This window comes from Uloborus diversus, chromosome 9, assembly GCF_026930045.1.
Source record: "Uloborus diversus isolate 005 chromosome 9, Udiv.v.3.1, whole genome shotgun sequence".
Taxonomy (NCBI): Eukaryota; Metazoa; Arthropoda; class Arachnida; order Araneae; family Uloboridae; genus Uloborus; species Uloborus diversus.
The window spans coordinates 93,597,084-93,618,302 of record NC_072739.1 but is presented as its reverse complement, the minus strand read 5'-3'; the positions used below and the strand labels follow the sequence as shown (position 1 = coordinate 93,618,302).

Sequence of the window (21,219 nt, the reverse complement as noted above, 5' to 3'; positions counted from 1 at the left end):
TACATAACAGTTTACAGATGTATAATTCAGTGCATTGAAGATTTACAGCCTATATACAGCTTCATACACACAAATAGTCCATGAGATGGAATAACATTTACAAAAGAACTGCAATAAAGTACATAACACTACGAAAGAATGATCCAAGAACTTTATTCAGGAACCAAGCACAGATTTTATGAACAGTTAGGTCAAAGTTTCTCCTTTAGTAACCTAAAATAATATTGATGAGTATAATAAAATATGATTAAATGAGCAACATGAACTTCTACATAGTTGGGGCAAACCTAACTTGGCAGCATTGTGAAAGCTACACAGATCACACATTACAAGGCTGCCTGGTTAGGTTTGCCCTAACTATAGGTTAAATCATATGAAAAGCAAAATACATTGATTGAAACATTGTATTAGAAAATTAAACATCAGAAATGTACTAAACACAAAAAAACACAGATATGAATCTCGACACAAAATAAGTAAAAAGGGGGAAAGTGGGCACATGAAATTTTTTTTTTCAATTCTTTATTTTTCATTAAAATATTATCAATTTCTCAATGCAAAAGTGTCGCTATGGTTGAATAAATTTTTCTTTGTGTCATGGATTTTTTGGGGATCTTTACTGCGTAGTAATCTTTACTGCGTCAGTTTCAATCGTACAGTATTTCTCGCACTAATTCACAAAAATACTCGACTACATTAACGGCCAAACATACTTTAAGAGCCTAAAATTCCAGGCTTCCAGTGTGATAAAATTTTCCGTAAACTCAGTCTAATCTTGGCAATTTGGCACAAAAAGCTGAACCGCCACTTGGGATCACATTTTTCACAGATCCTAGATCCTCAGAATTTGGATCTCAGAAGCTGAAAATTTGCATAGGCTAGTTTCAAAAGCCTCTATAAAATTTCATCCAAATATGAGTTGGTCGAGTGGGGACGATTTGCAAAATGTTCGGTCCAGTGGTTGGAAAAACTACATTTTTTTTGGAGCGAACTACAACTACAACTACTTTAACACAAATGTAGTTAACTACAACTACAACTACTTTTTTCAAAATGTAGCAACTACAAACTACTTTTGAAATGTAGTCGCTACTTTGCTACTTTTTAAAAATTAAATAAATAACATACACATACACACCGTTTGAGATTGAATGAAAAAATTAACAAAATTTTCAGATTGATATATTGGCTCATTTGAACATGGAATATTGCTATAAATTATTTATTCTTTCTTCCTTTACTGAAACGATTCGTCAATCGAAACATTTTTTACCAATTGCACGAATATTCCCTGCAAGAAAGGATTTAAAAGTGGAAGGAGTTCAACCTTCAAATTTTTAATCCCTTCCTGACAGTAAATAGTATTTCATTCAAGAAGAGCAACTCGGCTACTTGAAATTGAGATAAATCCAATCGTAATTTAATTTAAATTTTACACAGACTAGACATACATATACATAAAATTGATTTAGATGATGAAGTGCATCAACAAAAGAGAAAAACTTAAATTTTCATTATATGAGTTAATTTTAAAGGAACTTATATTTCATAGTTAGGGATTCATAGGATAACATTAGTTATTTCATAGGAATTGATTGCTTTTGAGCTTCAAGCTAGGGTTCCAGACCTGGACACCATCTCTTTTCTTACGCCCCTGATAAAATGAAATAACAGCATTTTTCTATTTTGCCAATAACCTCAAAAACTCACAACATTTAATAATTGACTTTTAATATGTTAATATATCAACACTCAATCAGTAAAAAAGACAAAATAAAGAAAAATGAAAAATATCCCAATCGGTACTACTAATTATCCGAAACATGAAACATAACTAAAAATGATTACTTTACTTCAATGTGCAATTTTTAACAACAGTGGACTAGGACTACAACGCAATTTGACTAACGCGAAATGTCTATATAGAGCGAGTTTTACTCGAGGAACGAATTTTGCAGCTGACACGAATTCCTCACCCGCTACACGAAAATTTTCTTAATGGAAGCGCAGGGCTTATATCACCTTCTTTCTTGGGTGCTAAATATTAGTTCGACTGCATGTGCAAATGGCATTAATACCGAAAGCTTTTTGCTTAACAGGCAAAGTTTGCAGGAAACGGGGAAAAAATCGTTTCTTTCTTTTTAAGCCATGCTCTATTCAAGGCGAATATTGGGAAAATGTGAAAGTTTCTATGCCAAACAAAGTAATGGCGTCAAACAGATACAACACATGACGTCAAAATTATATGTTAGAGGTCAGCTCGAATTTTTCAGTCTTACGAATTTGTTTGGTGCAACTTTTACTCGCGTAAGATTTGCACCAGTCAGATTCGTTTGAAAATGCGTTTTTTTTTAAAACTTGATTCAAAAGTAGTTTCCAGAAATCGCTACAAACTACTTTTTTTTGTAGCGAACTACTCGCTACTCTACTTTTTTAAAAAAGTAGTGCGCTACACTACAAACTACTAAAAAATGTAGCTACTACAGTTGCGTCGCTACTTGTAGCGCGCTACTTCAAACCACTGGTTCGGTCAGTTAACAAGGAATGACTCGGCAGGAAAAATCCAAAATGAATGGAGGTTTTAGTACCCTGTTCACCTGTTTAGTACCCTACCACTTCTAGTGTGAATGTACGAGACAACACAGGTGAGCATTGTGCCATAACAGTCATGTACAATATCTTATGTCATCCTGTACTGTAAAAGCGGCTCTAAGTAGATCAAACCCATAGGCTATCCAAGCAATCCCAGATATGTGACAAATCAGGGGATTGAGCAAACCAAAGAATGTGGACCCCTAATGTGGAAGAAGAAGTCCTCTGACACCTTTGCTGTGTGTGATTCAGCACTGTCCTCTTAAAAAATGACTACTATAAGAGCCCTACCATGAGTGCCTACCAAACATACCAGAAGGCTGTTATGGTGTTAAGGATTAATATTAGGGCAACCCTGTATATTATGTGAAGGCACCCGATAGTATCACTCCAGTTGCAGTATCACTCCAAAACAAAAGCTGGATTAGAATTTTCACTCTGTTGCCTCCATTTGGAGCAATGTTGCATTAGTCGGGTTGGACTGCAACGGAAGGGATCAAGAATCCTTAGTGATGAACTGAGATTCAATTTGGGCAATGCTGACCATCGTGTATGCTGAGAGAGACACGGTAGTGAATAGGGAAAGAGTGCCTTTACTTTTTAGCAGCACAGTGTAGACCGCACATACAGCTGAGAAAGGGGTTGTTGTGGGGTACTATTGCATGCAAAACATGGCCCCCTAATATTGATCCCCAACACCATGACAGCCCAATGGTATATTTGTGACAGGCTTCAGACACATGTGTTGGCACAAGTAGCCTAACTAGGAGTTGCCAGGAGTGGCTCTCGCCAGGGGCCCAGCAGCCAGGGGGGCGGCATTATGACCAAATATATATATATATATATATATATATATATATATATATATATATATATTGATAATATAATTTTAAAAATAATTTAAAAACACTCACAAGAAAAAGAGCCAGAGGGGGATATATATACAGAGTTATATTTAAAAGGTGAAAAAAACCTGTAGTCAATGTATAAGGCATTGGTTTTTGAACACTGATATAATCTTATACAAAAACTTTTCTTTTGGACACAAAAGCTTTTTTTTTTTTTTTTTTCGCCAAAATGACAGAAGCATGAAAAATTGTTGAGACTTCCCTGGGCAGCACGAACTGCGTCCCACTCTACACCTGATAGGGTACCGAGGGGCTGGCAGGAGTGTCTTTCACCAGGGGCGCAACAGCCAGAGAGTGGTTTTTCAACTAATGAAAAAGAAAGGAATTGGGGTTCGTTTTTTTTTTAATTTTTTAAAAAATTGATCATATAAGTAGGAAAACGCATTTATAGATAAAATTAAAAACAAAAATAAAATTTGCAAGAAAAAGAGCTAGAAGGAAACATGAAAAAATTCTTTATTCAATTTTTAAAAAAAGGAAGGGGGGGGGGATCCGTAGCATGAAATTCTATTTCGATTTATTGAGTTAGCTTAAGGTTTTAGCTAAACACACAATTTGTTTTAAAAGCACAATGTTTGTATACTAGGGAGCAGTAGTGGAAAGCGTCCTATGCCAGATTTTTTTCAGGAAGGGGGCGACATTTTGTCGCGTATAGCTTGAAGTGTATAGTTTTTCTTAGGCTAAGTATTTACTATCATTACAATAAATTATTTAAGCATAAAACGCCTTACTTGAACAAAATATTGGGAGGCTTTAATTAGCGAATACAGTGGTTGTCAAAATTATAAGGACAAACGAAAAATCCCCAAATCTTGGCTGCATTTGGTCGGAAAGTTATGAAAATTTTATGACTGGAAACTAATAGTAAAAGAAGCTTTTTTTTATTACTTAAATTGGAAATACGTAAAAATTTTGTATTCATGGAATGAAGTTTGAATTTAGACATCCCTTTTATATGGACAAAATTATAAGGACAATAAGATTTGTGGGTTCTAAAAAGCAAAATTTGCTCTGCACACTGCTCTACATGACGATATAAATGCTTTGTAAGCGATTGGGGACGTCAGGCAAAAAAGCAGGATACAAATTTCCAAGAACATTAAACTTGCATGACATCAAGACCAATAAAAGTGATTGAAAAAAAAGGGGGGCAGATATATTATTGATTGAAAGGGTTTTTCAGGGCAAAACGCTCCCTGTCCTTATAATTCTGTCCAGTTTTAACAATAACGTTTTTTTTTTATTAATCACAGAAAAGCATTTATATTTTGTATTTTTAAATGTTCTGCATTCTAGATTCATTTCTTGCGCAAAAAGGCATTTTATGTACAAATTTAACTGAATTATTTCAGGATTTTTTTTTTCAGTGCAACTTTTTGCTGTCCTCATAACTCTGACCACAACTGTATATAGTGTTTTTATTTTTCCTGTATGTAAATGGTTGTGTTTTTTAGTCAATTTCAGATTGGCAATGCTTTTTGTATTTGCTTTGCATTCCTAATTAGAATAGAATTTTTTAAATGCTTTGATTTTTTTTTTTTTTTTTTGAAAAAAAATTTTTTTTTCTTTCTTTCTTTTAGTAAATGTGTAAATAATGTTTATTATGCAATCTCCTATTGGTTTGAAACAAGTTCTATTAAAAGTTAAAGCTATTTTGAAAATAAATAAATAAATAAATAAATAAAATACATTGCTATAAACGTATTATTTATAAATATACTTCTTTGAGAGTTTTTCACATTGTTGTTGTTATGCAAAATGAAATATGCAGTATAATACATTATCAAGTATATAAAATAATTAAATACTATATATATATATATATATATATATATATATATATACCCGAGCTTCTAAATATTCTATTCTTCTTTCCAGTGATGTCAACTTTTCATTCAAAATGGCTAACCGGGATCTGCATGACATATCTAAAAATTTTCAATAGAAAAGATTTTAGAATAAAACCAATTTTTTTTTCATTTAGTCAAGAGAAAAAAAACAAGCATATACAGTATAACCCCAATTTAATGATTGTCAAAGGATTGGAAAAAAATTTCGTTAAATAGAACATAGACATTCAATGCAGTCAAATCTGGGCCAGTGAAAAGTATCTTTAAAATGAGGAAATTGTTAAATTGAAGTTATACTGTATAAATATTCTTTCTGTTAACTTCTATTCAGGTATAAGAGCATTTACGAAACATTCTTTTAAACAAATGATAATAAAATAATTAATGCAGCATTGAACAATAAGTGTATAAAACTAACCATATGCTATAGTAATTTGCTTTTGGGAATGATTTATTTCCTTTCTTATTTATTTTTACTCGACTGCGTGTGCACGATACAAAGGAGGGTAATGTGTTCATCAGTCTATGTATGTATGTCTGTTTCTATGTGGCGTTCTAGGGCATAAACACCTCGGTCAATTTTGGTAATTCTTAAGTCAATCGATTTGTCTTAACCTTGGGAGTGTCACTAAACACATGACAGTAATCAAAATTCACCTTATCAACAACCAGTTGACAAAATATGGCAGTTCAAGATCGTCAAACGTTTGGTGTTGCACACTGTGTCGCACGCAACCTGCGTGCGACAAATGCAGGTAGTTTTCGCAGCCTGAATTTTTTTGCTTACTAAGTCTACTAATTGGGGTCTTAGTGGCCAAGTGGTCTAAGCGATTGCTTCTCCCACTTGAGGCGGTGGGTCAAGACACCTTCGCTCCGGATGTACTTTCCCCTCTTTCTGATGTGAATTCTTGCATGTGTTCTTTATTTGTATTGTGTACTATAATAAAAAGTATATTATGCGTAATGCAGGCAAGACACCCAGACTGTAGTCCTCATCAAAATAAACCCGTGCAATAAGCACCAAAAGAAAGAAAGTCTACTAATTCGATTTTCATTTCTAACATGCATTTGTTTTAGCCTTGATTCAAGGTACTGAGTTTCGCAACATTTACTTTCTCGATAGGCTTTTAGGCTTTTTTAGTTTTGAGAGAAAGATTTGACTGACGGGGGGGGGGTTCCGATTTTGCGTCATCATGAGTTAGACAGGCTGTTTATATAACTGTACTGTGGTTGACTTAGGTTCATGAATTTTTGCCGAATGCCAAGCACGTGTAGCTTTAAGCAGAGTTAGGTCCGTAGAGGGACTAATTATCAGTAGTTTAGACCACTGCAAGTTACTTAATAGACCTCACGATACAAACAAACTCTCTCAATGAAATGACAAGATTGAGAAATGTACCGTATCATAATCATAATAACTAAGTCAATGAAAAATAACTAAAAAGTGTCAAATAAAAAATTATTAAATAAAAACAAAAAACCCGATTGCATCAAAACCAAAAAAACTAAAAAGAAAAATGTATAAGCCCAGTAGTTTAGAATGTTATTAAGTACTACTGAATAACTACACCGTTGAAATAGTTTTATAACCATACACAGATAAGACAAATCATAAATTCAAAAGCAGAATAGAAGGATCAACAGTCGGGGCCTATTCAAATTGTATGGGTTTCTTTGAATCAGAAAGGAACGGGCCTCGACTGCTGATCCTTCTATTCTGCTTTTGAATTTATGATTTGTCTTATCTGTGTACGGTTATAAAACTATTTCAACGGTGTAGTTATTCAATAGTACTTAATAACATTCTAAACTAATGGGCTTATACATTTTTCTTTTTAGTTTTTACGCAGTCGGGTTTTTTGTTTTTATTTAATAATTTTTCATTTAAATTAACAATTATACTTAATATAGATAAATGTAGGATGTTAAATGCATTTATGTTTAACAAAAGACACAAAACAGATAAAATATTTTCTGTTTTAAATTGCATCATACAAATGTAACAGATAAAAATTTTATACAAATACAAAAGTGACGACCAGCAACAGGCTCTGGGCCCAGCTAGACTGGTCCTAGTCAATTTACAATCCCCAGTGAAGATCAATGGCCCTCTTAAAACTGTCTACTCCTTTGCTCATTACCACCTCTTCCGGTAAGCTGTTCCAAGGTTCCACTACCCTGCTAAAATAATAATTTTTCCTAATATCCATGTTAGCCTGAGATTTAAACCGAATATTCAGCATTTGGCTGAATATTCTGTAGGAATTTTAACCAAATATTTTGTGTTAGGTTAAATATGATATTCAATGTGTGCATCTCTGTTCATTTCTCCTTCCAAAAAAGTAGGAAAAAACAAGCTATATTTCTGACTTGCTTGCAAGAATTGGATGCACTATAACAAGTTGCTGGTTAGCTCTCTCTCCCCCACAACGAGTTTGTTTTTAATATTATGTCAGGCAAGTACTTTCTACCCATATTATTGAAACTTCTTGAGAACCAGCTAGAATTTTTAAGAATATAGGCAAATCTTCCTTACTACGAAAATCGTGCCTGACAATATTGAAAGCAAACTCGTTGTGTATATTGCAAGAACACCCCAAAGCAGAATACTACTAAATTTGCGATGTAAGTCGCAGAACAGATGCCTGAGCTGCAGAACAAATTCTGTTCAAATGCGAGAGAAAAACTCAGACAAATTTTCTGCAGAAATTCTACAGATTTCTGTGAAATTTCTGCAGAAACTGCAGATTTTCTACAAATCAACTCAAGGTAGAATTTTGCAGAGTTTCTGCAGATTTCTTTAAATTAAAAGAAAATCTAAAATTCTTGCAAAATGCGATAATTCGGCGGAAAGCTCGCGAAAAATGTTGAATTTGATAAGTTATTTGCAGAAACTTAAGATTTACTTTGAACTTAAAGAAATCTGCAGAATTTTTGCAAAATTCTACCTTGAATTGGAAGATGTGTGTAGAAAATCTGCAGTTTCTGCAGATTTTCTGCAGAAATTTCATATTCTTTAGAATATGAAGTATATTATTTAGAATATGAAATATAATATTCTTTAGAACATATCAGAAGAGATTCTGATTGTTACAGCGTTTTTGGTTTTCCTTTTTCTTATTTTTCCCAACCGATCTTCATCCAGTACAATTTTCTCCATAAGCGTATGTTTTGGAAACATGCCGACATTGAAACAAGTCCATCGCCGCAAATTGCGTGTCTTGTTTGATATTTCAGTCCCTTTGCATCCTGAAAATATTTCAATTATTTAGATAGTGTTTTATTATATGCTACCCTAACTTATTATTTTAGTAAGTTATTTATTTATTAACATGATTTTAATTGCTCTTTCATGCCATGTAAAATTAACCAAAAAAAACGAGGTTTGACACCTAGGTTTGGATTTTAATAAAATTTTGCATTTTTGCTCTTTTTATGCATTTTAGAAAGCATATAAACTATTTTTGGAGAATCTTAATCGATTTACTCCACAGAAATGCATAGCAACAGTGAAGTTTATAACACTGGGAAAAAAAAACTCCTGTATGAAACAATTTTGATTTAGGACTCCTGATTTGTGGTAAAGGTCACGATGGTTTGCTTGCGTATACAATGCTTGGTACTTGCAGAACAATTTTGGTCAAATAATTTTACGTTGCAGAACATCATCAATTATTCTGCTTTGGGGCAAGAACAATATCTTGAAAGCAAATGGTTTAGAGCAGCGATTCTCAACCAGTAATCCGGTGGGCCGGCACTCATCCACAGAAATTTTGACCGGTCCTTAGAGAATTTTGCTAGTTCATGTTAAAAAAATTCCCTTTTCCCAGAAAAAAAGAAATGGGAACTTTATGACAATACGAAACAAATATCCTAAACACATCTTTCACTTGAATTTTGTGATATATTTTCGTACTTTTCTATGCTTGATTTTTCAGCAATGTTCGTTACTTCCGTATCCTTTAAAACTGCTGGACCGATTTAAACCATTTCTTTCACCATAGATAGCTACATTATCAGCAGGTAACATAGGCTATAATTTATTTCTTAAAAACTTAGTTCAAAAAAGTTTTGATGGAAAACAGTAAATTTTGTGTAATTTTCCCATTAAATGATTAAATTTAAAACCCATTGTTGCAAAAATTCGCTGCCTTACAACAGCAATTTTAATAGTAATCATAATGAAAATTTTGAATCAAGGCTTCTCTGGAGCAAGCATGAAATTTAAAGCTTTCTTAGGATTTTTATCCTCATCAATGCCAATAATCAATAATGGGGCTAAATAAAAAGACAATTGATTTTGGCAACAGTTAGAAAATAGAAAGTGTTTATAGTCTAAGAATATGCAGGCCTGCAAAATTCAGGTCATGAAAAAGTTATTGTATGGTAATTAGCAACTTTTATTCTATTAACTGCGTTGATTTCAAATATGACATCCATTTTTCTCAACCACATAAGATATTTTCACCATATGGGCTTGTAGTTCCTCTCTTGTCCATGTGATTGCAGAGCTTACAGAGGCTAGAAGGGGGTACCCAGTTTGCTCCGGACTTCCCGGTTTTACCCTAGTTTCCCCAGGGCCTGATTAACGCACGGTCCGGCGGGTCCTCGGACCTGGGCACCACAAATTTAGGGCCACTAAAATAGCCTAAATTAACTTACTTCCTTCCTTTTTTTCTGTTAAAGGGAACGTTCCTTTTCAGCTTTGAAAAGAATCAAAAATCGTTTGAGAAGCTGCGTTTCTCAGGATAATTTACAGGCGTTTTTCTTATTGACCATTGAAAATTTTGTGACATCAAAATTAGATTTCGATGATGTGATCGACACATTTGCCTCTGTTAAAGCCAGAAAGAAGTCTTTTTAAAGCTTAATGTCAGAATTAGTTTTATTTATTTGCTATTTTTGCAGTTTTAAATTGTTTTTTAATTCATTTTCACCTTAAGGTAAGGCATTTTTAACTATGATTAGTATGGTGACTATCAAGTGTTTGCAGGGACGGCATTTCACCATTTCATTTGGGGGGTCGAGTTTCTTAAATGTGTATAGCCCCAAAGCGAAACCAAACACACATTGAATAACAAGAAGTTGTCATAAAATCGGTTTAGTATGAATAAAATTAGTGTTTAGAAACAATTAAAATTTTGGTTCATTGACTAAAAAGTTATCATACAAAACATCTCGCTACTAAAGGTTTTATACCTTTTGGAAATGTTATAATGCATGAATTTTGGAATTCGGAAGAGCAGGGAATCGTGCTACTAATCTATCAGTGCCCAATGTCGTGCTGTTTTGCCAGTTCGGCTAAATGGAAAAGGTAATTTTTTTTCCCTTTGTGCTTCCAAAATATTTCTCTAACCTCCTGAGACATAAAAAAAAAAAACTCTACTAGCTGAACTGATTGTAATAGTTAAAAAACAATTGAAGTAACGCAAAGTTATGTATTAAAACACTTTTTATATCTTGCTCTTCAAAATCACTTTAAAAGCTACTTCAAAAACTGTGAGGGACTTAAAATTTTCATCATTGAATAATCTGGTCATATCGGCGCTCTCAGCTTCAATGAGCTATCATCTGCCTCTAGCTCTGTTATTCCCTATTCCAGACATATAAGTCCATAACAAGGACGAAACTGCAGTCTCTGGATGTGAAAACCATTCTGTCGATATATTGCTTGTATTTTTCCTTGCCTTATGCTAAAAATTTTACTCACAGTTGAAACATTTTATTTTTCGTTTTCAAAATCCAATCCAAATAACCATAATCCATGATGGATTGAAGATATAAAATTTTTATAGAGTAAAGCATTTTTCAAAAATCTTTTCCCGGTACAAACAAATTGGATAAAAATTCAAACGAAGTCATACATGCTAAAGGGCATGAGCTATTTCATCACTGAAAGAATTGTTTTGCAACAGTTCTTCCAGTTGTCAAATCACTGCTTTGAAGTTATAGAGAAATGTTTTTATCGTTTTAACTCTTGAAGATTATCTTGTGTCACTCCACCATTGCATAGTTATAGAGCCCCATAAAAGGTATTTGGTTGATATATCTTTTTTTATTCAATAATCACATGCATTTTTAAGAAGCTTCTAAGAAAGCATTATAATGTATTGAGCAGCTGTAACGTGTTTCTAGCAGAAGAAAGCAATGAACACCTATTAAATAAATATGGAACTTAAAAAATGAGCGTAAAGTGAATGTAAAATATCAAGGAATTTTCTTGTGAAAACCATGCTGCTACACCACTTTTCACGAGCCTCTCATATTGGACATACCATCATTACACTGGGCTCACAAGTGTGAAATATTTAGCCTATATGAGGCAATGTATTCTTTAGTTTAAATTAACCATGGTTCTCTATCTGTTTTCTATGTTCTGAAAAAGCCGAAAATACTCCATGAATTTTTAAATCATCATCCAAATAACGAAAAACGCTTTTTCTAGTCTGAGAATGTGTCAAGTTTCTTCAAATAGTTGCTGAGAACCAGCGTGATTTCCTTTAATGAACATTGATTTCCGACTTACATAAATTGAATTCACCCATTTTCTATCATTCTGCTCAAAAAATTTGGGGGTGTGACCGCCCCCTCTTGACCCCCCTATTTGCCGCCCCTGAGTATTTGGTATTCAAATCCCAGGTTTCTGTAGTAATGTGTAGGTTTCTAGTGTATTAGGTTTCTAGTATAAAACATTGACTTTGAAATTGTGTTGATTTTCTCATGGGGGGGGGGCACCAATTTTTACTCAGGACCTGGGCACCAATTTGTCTTGATCGGGCCCTGAGTTTCCCCTATATATATATATTCTCTAACCAATTATGTACAACACCACCTGATCAACAGAAAAAATAAACAAATCAGACCAGAGGAAGCTTTCCTGTCGCTGTTTATGTATATAATACCTCGAAAAAAAAATCCCTATGTTAATTTTGAATGCATTCATTGCTCCGTTATAGTGGAAATGGTTTTGGGAAATTCGAGATAACCTAAACACCGACAGCAGCGGATTTACTTTCTTTGATTCTTTTTTATGTTTTTTTTTCCAAGCAATGAGGATTCAGTATATATCTGAGCCAACCTTGGAAATACAATTTGAGGAGCATTTTAAGAACTGTGGAGCAGCTCGGTATTTTGCACAAAATTCAATTAAAAAAACGAGAACCAATTGCGGGCCGTTCCACGAAAAATGAAACCAGAGCGAAAAAAAATTTCTTATTTTTTTTTAATGAGTAACAATCATTTTTGTATGTCAAAAACATGCTCTTTCCAATGGTGTTGTTTTTATTTATGTACAAAAATATTTAAGCCTTAAAGTGAATGCTTCAAATTTGGTTTCCTAAAAATGATCATATTTCAGGTTTTAACTTTCATCTTTAAAAAATAATCAAACATAATAATGATCATTTTTAATCTTTTTAATACTGTAAACTAATATTAGCATGTTGTTACATATTAAATAACACTTTAAAAATTAACATTCATTGAATTGATTTTGACTAAATCAATGTCCATGGAAGACATTAAATTTATATGTCACATACATGATAAAGACTTGTTCTTATTCTTATAAGTATGTCATTTGTAAAGCAAATTTTTTTTATTATTCTATGCAAAGCACAATTGGTCACATTATGTCAAATAAATTGTTACAAATTTTTTAGAAGATTAGTTTACAGAGATACAAGCTATCATGTATGTGACAAAGCTAATCATGTATGTGACATCATGTATGTGACATTGTACATAATGAAAATAAAGTCAATTAAAATTAAATTTAAAATTGCTACGTTTAGAAAATATATTAAAAATTGTACTTACAGTTGAATAATAAATAATTTTCCAGATCTGGCAACATTTAATTTATCCTTAGTGATACTGAATGATATTGAAACTGTGCTCTTCCACAATTTCAAGATCATGTTCGCATTAAGCGAATCCAAGCATCAGCATTCGAGAACCACAAAATGCATGGTTCAGTTCTTTAATTAGATTTTGCAATGAATTATGGGTGTGAGTGGCAAGGAGAGGTGCTGTCAGCATTATGGAGTCAGAGCTCTGTTACTTTGTTTACTGCAGCATTGTTTGATGCACAAAATACCCTGTGTTTTCTTATTGTATGAGACACTAATGATAAAAGTAAAAATACTGTTGCAGTGTTTTTAAGCAACCTCCTAAATGTAATTCCAGCTAATAATAGATCAAAATTAATAATTTGGACAGATCGCCCATCGAGTGAATTTAAGAATCGGTGCATGGCATATTTACTACATGAACTAAATTTAAAATTCCAAGGAAAATTTTATAACATAAGCTGGAAATATACCGCCACTTCTCATGGCAAAGGAGTTGTCAATGGTATTGGTGGGTCAGCAAAAGCACGAGTGCGTGCGGAGGTTATGGCCAGACGAGAAACAATCCAAACAGCTTTAGATTTTTTGAGAGTGGCTGCTAAAGTTATGCCTAATATCACAGTTCTGTCAATAACGCAACATCAAATCAATGAAGAATCTGAAGCTATAGATTGGTCAAAAGCACAGGAGATGAAAGGAATACGAAGTATTCATGCAATTATTTTAAAAAATTCTGAATTGCATTTCTACACTAATTGTGGCTGTAAAGAAACCACATTCATTTTGAAATATTTAGAAGTAGATAACAAACAAATGTCAAAAGTAATTGTTACAGGTTCACTCCTTTTAGTAAAAGTTGCAGGGGAAAAAAAGATAGCAAAATTTTGTACGTCAAGTTTCGATTCCCGAAGATGAAAATCATGACTTAACTGTGTCGTATCTAAAGTAAGTATCAGCAAAAAGCTTTTCTTATGTAGAGAATGCTGAACAATATCAAGTGCCTAGAAGTGATATTGTGAAAGTCTTGCCAATGCCTACAATTTTTGATAGATTTGTAATGTTCAATGAACCAGTCGATGCACAATTTGGGTAGAAATGAAACTGTAAAATTAACCTTAATTAAAGCAAATTTATTATGTTCTATCTTAAAATCATGCATGTCAAAAACAATTTTGTAGTTCTTACAGATAAAGAACTTATATAAGCAAAGCTATGCTTAAAATATTGCATTCATTTCGTACTCTGTCACACACATGATTGGCATGTCACAAACATGATACTTGGTTTTTATTTTTTCAAAAATGTACCTGGACCTGAAGAAGCGTAAAAGAACTGTTTTTATTAACATCAACTTAGATGTTAAGTAAATAAAAAATATCAACATTGAAATCTTTGTACATTTGCTGAAATTAATTGTGAAAGTTTCGAAGTGAAAAGGGACTTCCAAAAATTGTCACATACATGATAGATACAATTTAATTATCTTGCACCTAATTAATTCATGCAATGTGTATGAAAAAATTTGTATATAAATGTAGTAGGTTACTCTTATCAAATAAAAAAAAATTTCATGAAAATATTTAGTTTCAATCCATTTAAAAAATTTATTTTGTTGAATTTTTTTTTTACAAATGTCACATACATGATCGTGGAACCGCCCCTTGTCTAAAATTGTTTTTGAGTTTTGATAATCGTTTTAAGCACTAGCATACAAATAAAAAATAGCTTTAAACACTATGTTATGCTTGAAAACGCTCGGCCGGGAAATGCAGAGCAAAAAAACTTTTTGTGGAGCTCAGGAATTTTGCAATTTTCGTAGACGAACTCCGCAAGATGCGGAGCAGTTGGCAACCCTGTTTGAACTTATTTTGCATGGCAGCTAAGAGGAGCAGCTCAGATCCTGCACTTTTCAAATTTTGGTGATGTCGATGTTTCCGAGAGTTCAATGTTTTTGAGTCAATTTATAGATATCACCATTTTTTTTGAAGATTGATTATTTGAAACACCAATGTTTTTTAATCAATGTCGCTTCTCTGTGAGAAATTTTATTATAATTTTCAATTAAAATACAAAAACATCAACATTAAAAAACATCGAAAGTAAAACATTGATGTTTTAACCAAAACATCAACATCGATGCCGCACCCCTATTTAGAACCAGAGGCTCAGAGACATAATGAAAAAGCGAAATTTTATTGGACTATCAGAACTTTAATGAAAATTTATTTTATTGCTCTAAATCCCTTTTTCCTTTCTTGTTTGCTTGTTAATGCATTAATTTTTATCTTGCTTCATTGTTTATTGAGCTGCCAAATCTCCAGGTTTTGATTTCCAGTTGGCCATGTGTAACAACAAGAATAAAATAAAAAATACCGAATATTAAAACAAAATTCAAAAAGTGTTAAAAAAAATCAATTAGTTTCTCACAAAAAGGGACACTTGCAAAAAAATACCTGGTGTGTAACCCTTGTAATAAGTTTAAGTTATTCGTAATGTTTAGCTTTGTGTATGTTGTTGATACATTCCACAAGAGATTGAAAAATAAAAGAATCATTAGAATGAAAATAACTGCTAAAAAAAACCGGACAATCGTATAAGCCTACAACTTAGGTGATGATAAACTATGTTGTTTCTCAGTTTTACTACGTTCTCCACAATGCCTTACAACAGAGAAAAGTCAATCAACGGTTCCCCTTTCAACTTTCTTATGACGCAGATGATACACTGATTCGCACATGGGGAAATCTTATGTAAACAAGGTACAATAATAATAAGAGTCATATAAATACATAGTATACATTGACATATGAATCAACAGGGTGTCTACTAACTGTGAGATAAAACAGGAACTTCTAATACAAAAAAAAAACTTTACCAAATGAATTGAGGAAGTCGGCTATCTTTTTAATACTAGCAGTAATTATCTCAACATATTCTCTATTGGCCCAATCTTGTTGTATTTGTTTCTGAATAGCTTCTCTTTCGACAGACGCCATGATTTAACTGAAGCAACAGTCACAGTGAAAGTATTTTTCGTACTGCTCTTTCTTCTTCGTGGGTTTAATACTCTTCCTCCATAATATAGAGTAGGAAAGAAAGTCTCGATTGGAAAACTTTCACCCTTGTATTTTGAAGAATAATACTTACAAATAAAATTTATCTCTGCAGTGAGTGTATGTGCAAAAGTGGTGACAGATGTTCCCAATTCGAAAACAGAAATGGGGAATGTAAATGCAATCGAGCAAACAAATTTTGTTTATTAGAAAAAGAGAGGGGGCGGGAGGACGGTCAAAGAAGAGAATATAATTGTTACTACATTTGTATTTTTTAATGTATTGAAGATATATTTCATTTGTCATTACTTTTTACTACATAGTAGTTTTTGTGGACGATTTTTGCAACCTATCGAAAAACAATCTGCCCCACTACTCTGCAGTTACGAACCTTTGTAGAAGGGCTTGTAAAAAGGGGGAATTGGGACAAATGGCACACATTTAGGGCCAGGTGCCACAAACAGCTATTATTAACTGGATTGCCATCACTAGAGTCCCTGAATTATTTTAGTGCTGCCATCTATACTCTTCACTAGTGAGCTGTAGCGAAAGTACGGATCAAATAATATAACCTAAAAATTGAGCCAAGGTACATAATTAAACTACAGTGCACAACAAAAACTGTATTTTGAGCCCAAGAGAACAAATAAATAAAATTTTAAAAAAAAATCAAGGAAATTACTTAAATACAATACAAAAATACAAAATTCGCCCTGCAAAAACTGATAATATATTTAATAGTATGTACATCTCAATGGTTGTACGGATTAAGCGAAGTCCAGTTTAATAAGGTACGGGCTAATGAGGGTTTTCTGTGACTACTTTAAAGCAATTTTCCAAAGTAATGATCTGCAAAACCTATACTGAAACCTACTGCTAGCCACAAATTCACAAATAAGATGACATGCACCACTTTCAGAGTTACTAGGATCAAGTGAAGTAAATACCTGTGTGCACGAAAAGTAAAATAAGAAATAACCAAGTCCACAAATTAGATTACTGCAGACCCGTGTTTCGGCGTTATAAGGATTGCCTTTTTCAATGCTTTTTCATCCATACGCTAATTTTTTTTTGCATTGAAAAGTGCATTTCTAGTACACCGAAACACATATCTGCAATTTGTGTTTGACGTTGTTACTTCTTATTTTACTTACTAGGTTCACTTTAATGTAAATATGAAAAAAGAGAGAGAGAGAGAAGGCAATATAAATAAATGTAAATGAATCGTCGTCTTCCACTGACTTAGGGGGAAACCAGTTTAGACGGGTCCAAAAATCCAGTTGCTTTTGTGTCATAAAATATCAGTAAAACTATTCGAGAATGTTGCCAATTTAAATGCAAAATTCTGATTAGTTCCGATGCTTATTTTGCTACTTTTTCTTCAACTACGGTCAAGATAGGACAATAAGCAATTCGTAATTGCTCAAAAATAAATTGAAAATAAATAAGTAAATAAATATACTACTATACATTAAGTGTTGCATTAGAAAAAGTGTCGACAGGTTAAAAACAAGTTCCAAAAGAATTTTGTCCTGCACAATTTTCTTTTTCCTCAGAGAATTCGAGCATCGATATAAATGTTATCATCTTATTGAATATCAAAGATTGGGTAAGCAAGCATTTTGCGTACAGCACCTAAGGCGTTAAAATCAATGCAATGGGATTACCCTCCACTTTTTAAAAATCAACATGACTTTTTAAAACCAATTATTCAAAGTTTGGTATAGCATGAAAGTGTGGTAAGCCAAAACGGAAAACTCTGCGTGTTATGAGACAAGAACAGGCAAACAAAACTGCTATTCAGGAAAGAAATGTCTGTATCTACGTGATACTTTCACGAAAATTTATAAAATTATTGCAAATTTTTAGTAAATTAATTACTGAAATTTACAGCTTATTCCTAGCTATTTACGATACAGGATGATCAAAAAAACGTTTTTTGCTTCCTCATTTTGTATCTGCTCCCCTAAATGTAAGGGTGATTTAATTTATGTCAGCTGAAGCTTGCCTTTTATGTGACAAAAGTTGCAGAAAAATAGGTACCATGTTTCTCGAAAAATTCTTTAAAATCGGAATTTTTTAAGTGATGCAGGGTTCCCCCCCCCCCCCCCCCCCAAAAAATCCGCCATTGTAGTTTTGCATAGACCAAGTGATCCTCAAAATTGTATTGCGACGGGTCTAAAAACAAAATCCACCAGAGTGCAAATTTCAACATTTTGAGCAAAATTCAGGCTATTTATTTATAAAATTAAGTAGTGAAGACAGGGCCTGATTATCGCACAGGACGACTAGGCCTGGGCCAGGGGCCCCATCTTCCTAAGGAGTCCCAAATTATTTGAAGAATCATGCATAGCATTACAACTATATGAAAAATACACGCGTATTTTTAAAATAATAATAAAATATTGACTTGTCAATTGGAAATCATTTTCCTTAAAGGAGAATTTTTATTCAATTTGTCAGTAACAGATTTACCATGTCGCAATCATGAGGGGCCTCAAAGAGTATTCATAATGCACATGATAAATGATTTACATAGTTCTGTCATAGACGCAAATGAACCCAAAAATGCATTTCAACCGTCCATAATCCTGTAAATCAACCACTGTATCCCACTCAAGTCTTCAGGGGGCCAAATTATTGTGGGCCTAGGGCCTCCCTTTGGCTCAGTCGGGCCCTGAGTGGAGACTATAGGGCTCCTGAACTGATTTTGATGGAAATTAAGTGAAAATTAACATTACTGATTAGTTCAGTTTATTTTTGTGATTATAGTTCTTGAAAGGAAAGAGCAGCCGCGGAAATACGGGAGGGGTGATGGGGCCGATTGCCTTCCCTTGAGTGTCACTTCGTTAATAATTTTTAGATATTCATGTTGAAAACACTGCAACTTTAAACGACCTCTCATAATGTTAGGACTTAGGGTAAGGTAGGATTGGGGTTCTTCCCCAGAAATGTTTCGAAATCAAAGTTCGAAACTTTAGTGATCAAAATTTTTTTAACCAGTATGTGTAGTAAAGCATGCACAATAAAAATCAGTCGTCCCTCATTTGAAAAATTTCCAGAACAGCTCTTAGGGAAGGGGATATAAAGGTCTAAAGGCAGACGAGTCATACTGATTTTTTTCAGACGGGGGCAAAGGGTTACATACTTAATGCAAATTTTATCGGAAAACAACTAAAACCAAGCCCACTTATGAGCATACAGGGCCGCCCCGATGGGAGGTCACTGTGACCTTCCGAAAATTTCCTCATCGGCGAATTTCGCCTGACGATTAGGCAAGACTATTATCATTCGGCAAAATTTGGAGTTCCATTCTACAAATTGTGAATTTCCGTCTTCCAAAAATTTGTTCGAGGCTCCACTGCGCGTACAAACATTAGTTTTTCAAAGTTGGGGGAGGGAGGGGGGCATTTCTCCTCTTCTGATCTTCCTAAATGACGGGCCTGTCTTAAGGTCAAATTGATTTTGACCTTACTAGTCTTCTAAATGCATCCACTGAGGTGATCGTTTAATGCACCATCGGCATGTTTTTTCATTTATTTCCTTCCTCTTCCGTACTAGCTAGACCTTTAAAATACATGCCCTCGCTCGAATACTCGTTTTACGCAGGCCGCGTCGTCTCATCTACTCCTCCTGACTCTGCCATTTCACAAGGTCTTGCATTTGTCAACAATCTCTCTCTAAGCGTCAAGCTATTACTTTCAGCCATTTATGGTCTCAAGGTTTGACAGTGATGAGAATGTGTTTGGCGTCTGCCCAAAGGTTATTCCTCTGCGCTTTTAACATCATCCCCATCTCTCGGAAATGCGCGCCGAGTTCTTATGCGTTTGTTGTCCTTACTTATTCTTGTGTCAATTAGCGTGGTTTGGTGGTTTTTCTCGATAACGCGTTGGGTAGATATCCAACGAAATTCCTGAAGCTTTATTTTTTTTATCCGTTTATTATCTTCTGCGAAATAGTAAGAGTTGTTGGAAGGACCGAAAGCTATGAGATATGTTCCGCGGATTGGTTAGCATTAGGAAAAATAAGGCGTGCGTGATTGCAATTAGATTTAAGGTATCTTAAAGCTATTTGTACTTTTGATAGCAAACTTTGTGAACCAAAGTTCTGATTTCGCAGTAACTAAAAAATCTTTCTAGCTCACAACCCCCCCCCCCCCCCACACTTTTTTTTAACAATGCAGCAGGCGACCCAAAATAAATAAGTTAAAAATTGTTAGAAAATAATGAAGTTTAAAAAAAAATTATATTTCAAGGAAGTGTGCGTGCGTAGGCATGTACACTCGCACTACAACGCGATTTAATTTACGCGAAATTGGGATAACGCGAATTTTTCGCGAGAAACGTATCTCAGAGCTACTGCGAACTCCTGACCCACAGCACGAGATTTTTAGAAGCAAAGCGCGTTATTTAACGATCGGCTTATTGGCTTCGTGAGTAGACTTTCAACACTTTAGCATACTGAAGGTGAAGTTCCTACTCCGCACCAGGCTAAACATGGCTTTGTCAGTGTGTACGAATAAGCACTCCGTAGTTCCCATTCATTTATTTTCTTGCTAAATGTGAAAGTTAATTAAATACGATGACACTTAAGTTTTTACAGTTAAAACAGAAATAATTCCGAATATTATCTGCCGTACCAAGCAATCCCGCTGTTAAAACGACAAATGCGTCTCTCTCAACCCCCCCCCCCCAAAAAAAAAAAAAAAAACGCTGCACAGATAAGTGCTACTTTTGTTGTCGACTGAAATTATTTTGTCAAATACTAAGTGTATCTATGTATCTATAGCACTGCATTTGTTGCTTATGCTTAAATCTACTAATTAATGATATTATCTTTCAATTTTTAATGATAAACAGGGATCTCCGCCTCCGTTCATTGCTTGTTTTGCACGCCAAGCAGGCTGAGCAGCAGGCGCCTACAGTGGCTGCTTGACGATTCGAGTCAGGCTTGGCAGTAACTTGCC

The 21,219-nt window shown here is 33.9% G+C and overlaps 1 protein-coding gene across 1 annotated transcript; it reads right to left on the bottom strand.

Moving 5' to 3' along the window:
• Nucleotides 1–16,196, bottom strand: LOC129229899 (probable protein BRICK1-B). The gene is made up of 3 exons (XM_054864279.1): nt 16,076–16,196; nt 5,346–5,428; nt 1–213 (listed from the first exon to the last, which is right to left on the bottom strand). The coding sequence occupies exons 1-3, from the start codon at nt 16,194–16,196 to the stop codon at nt 187–189; spliced, it is 231 nt and encodes a 76-aa protein (XP_054720254.1). The 3' UTR covers nt 1–186.
• Nucleotides 16,197–21,219: the final 5,023 nt, after the last annotated feature.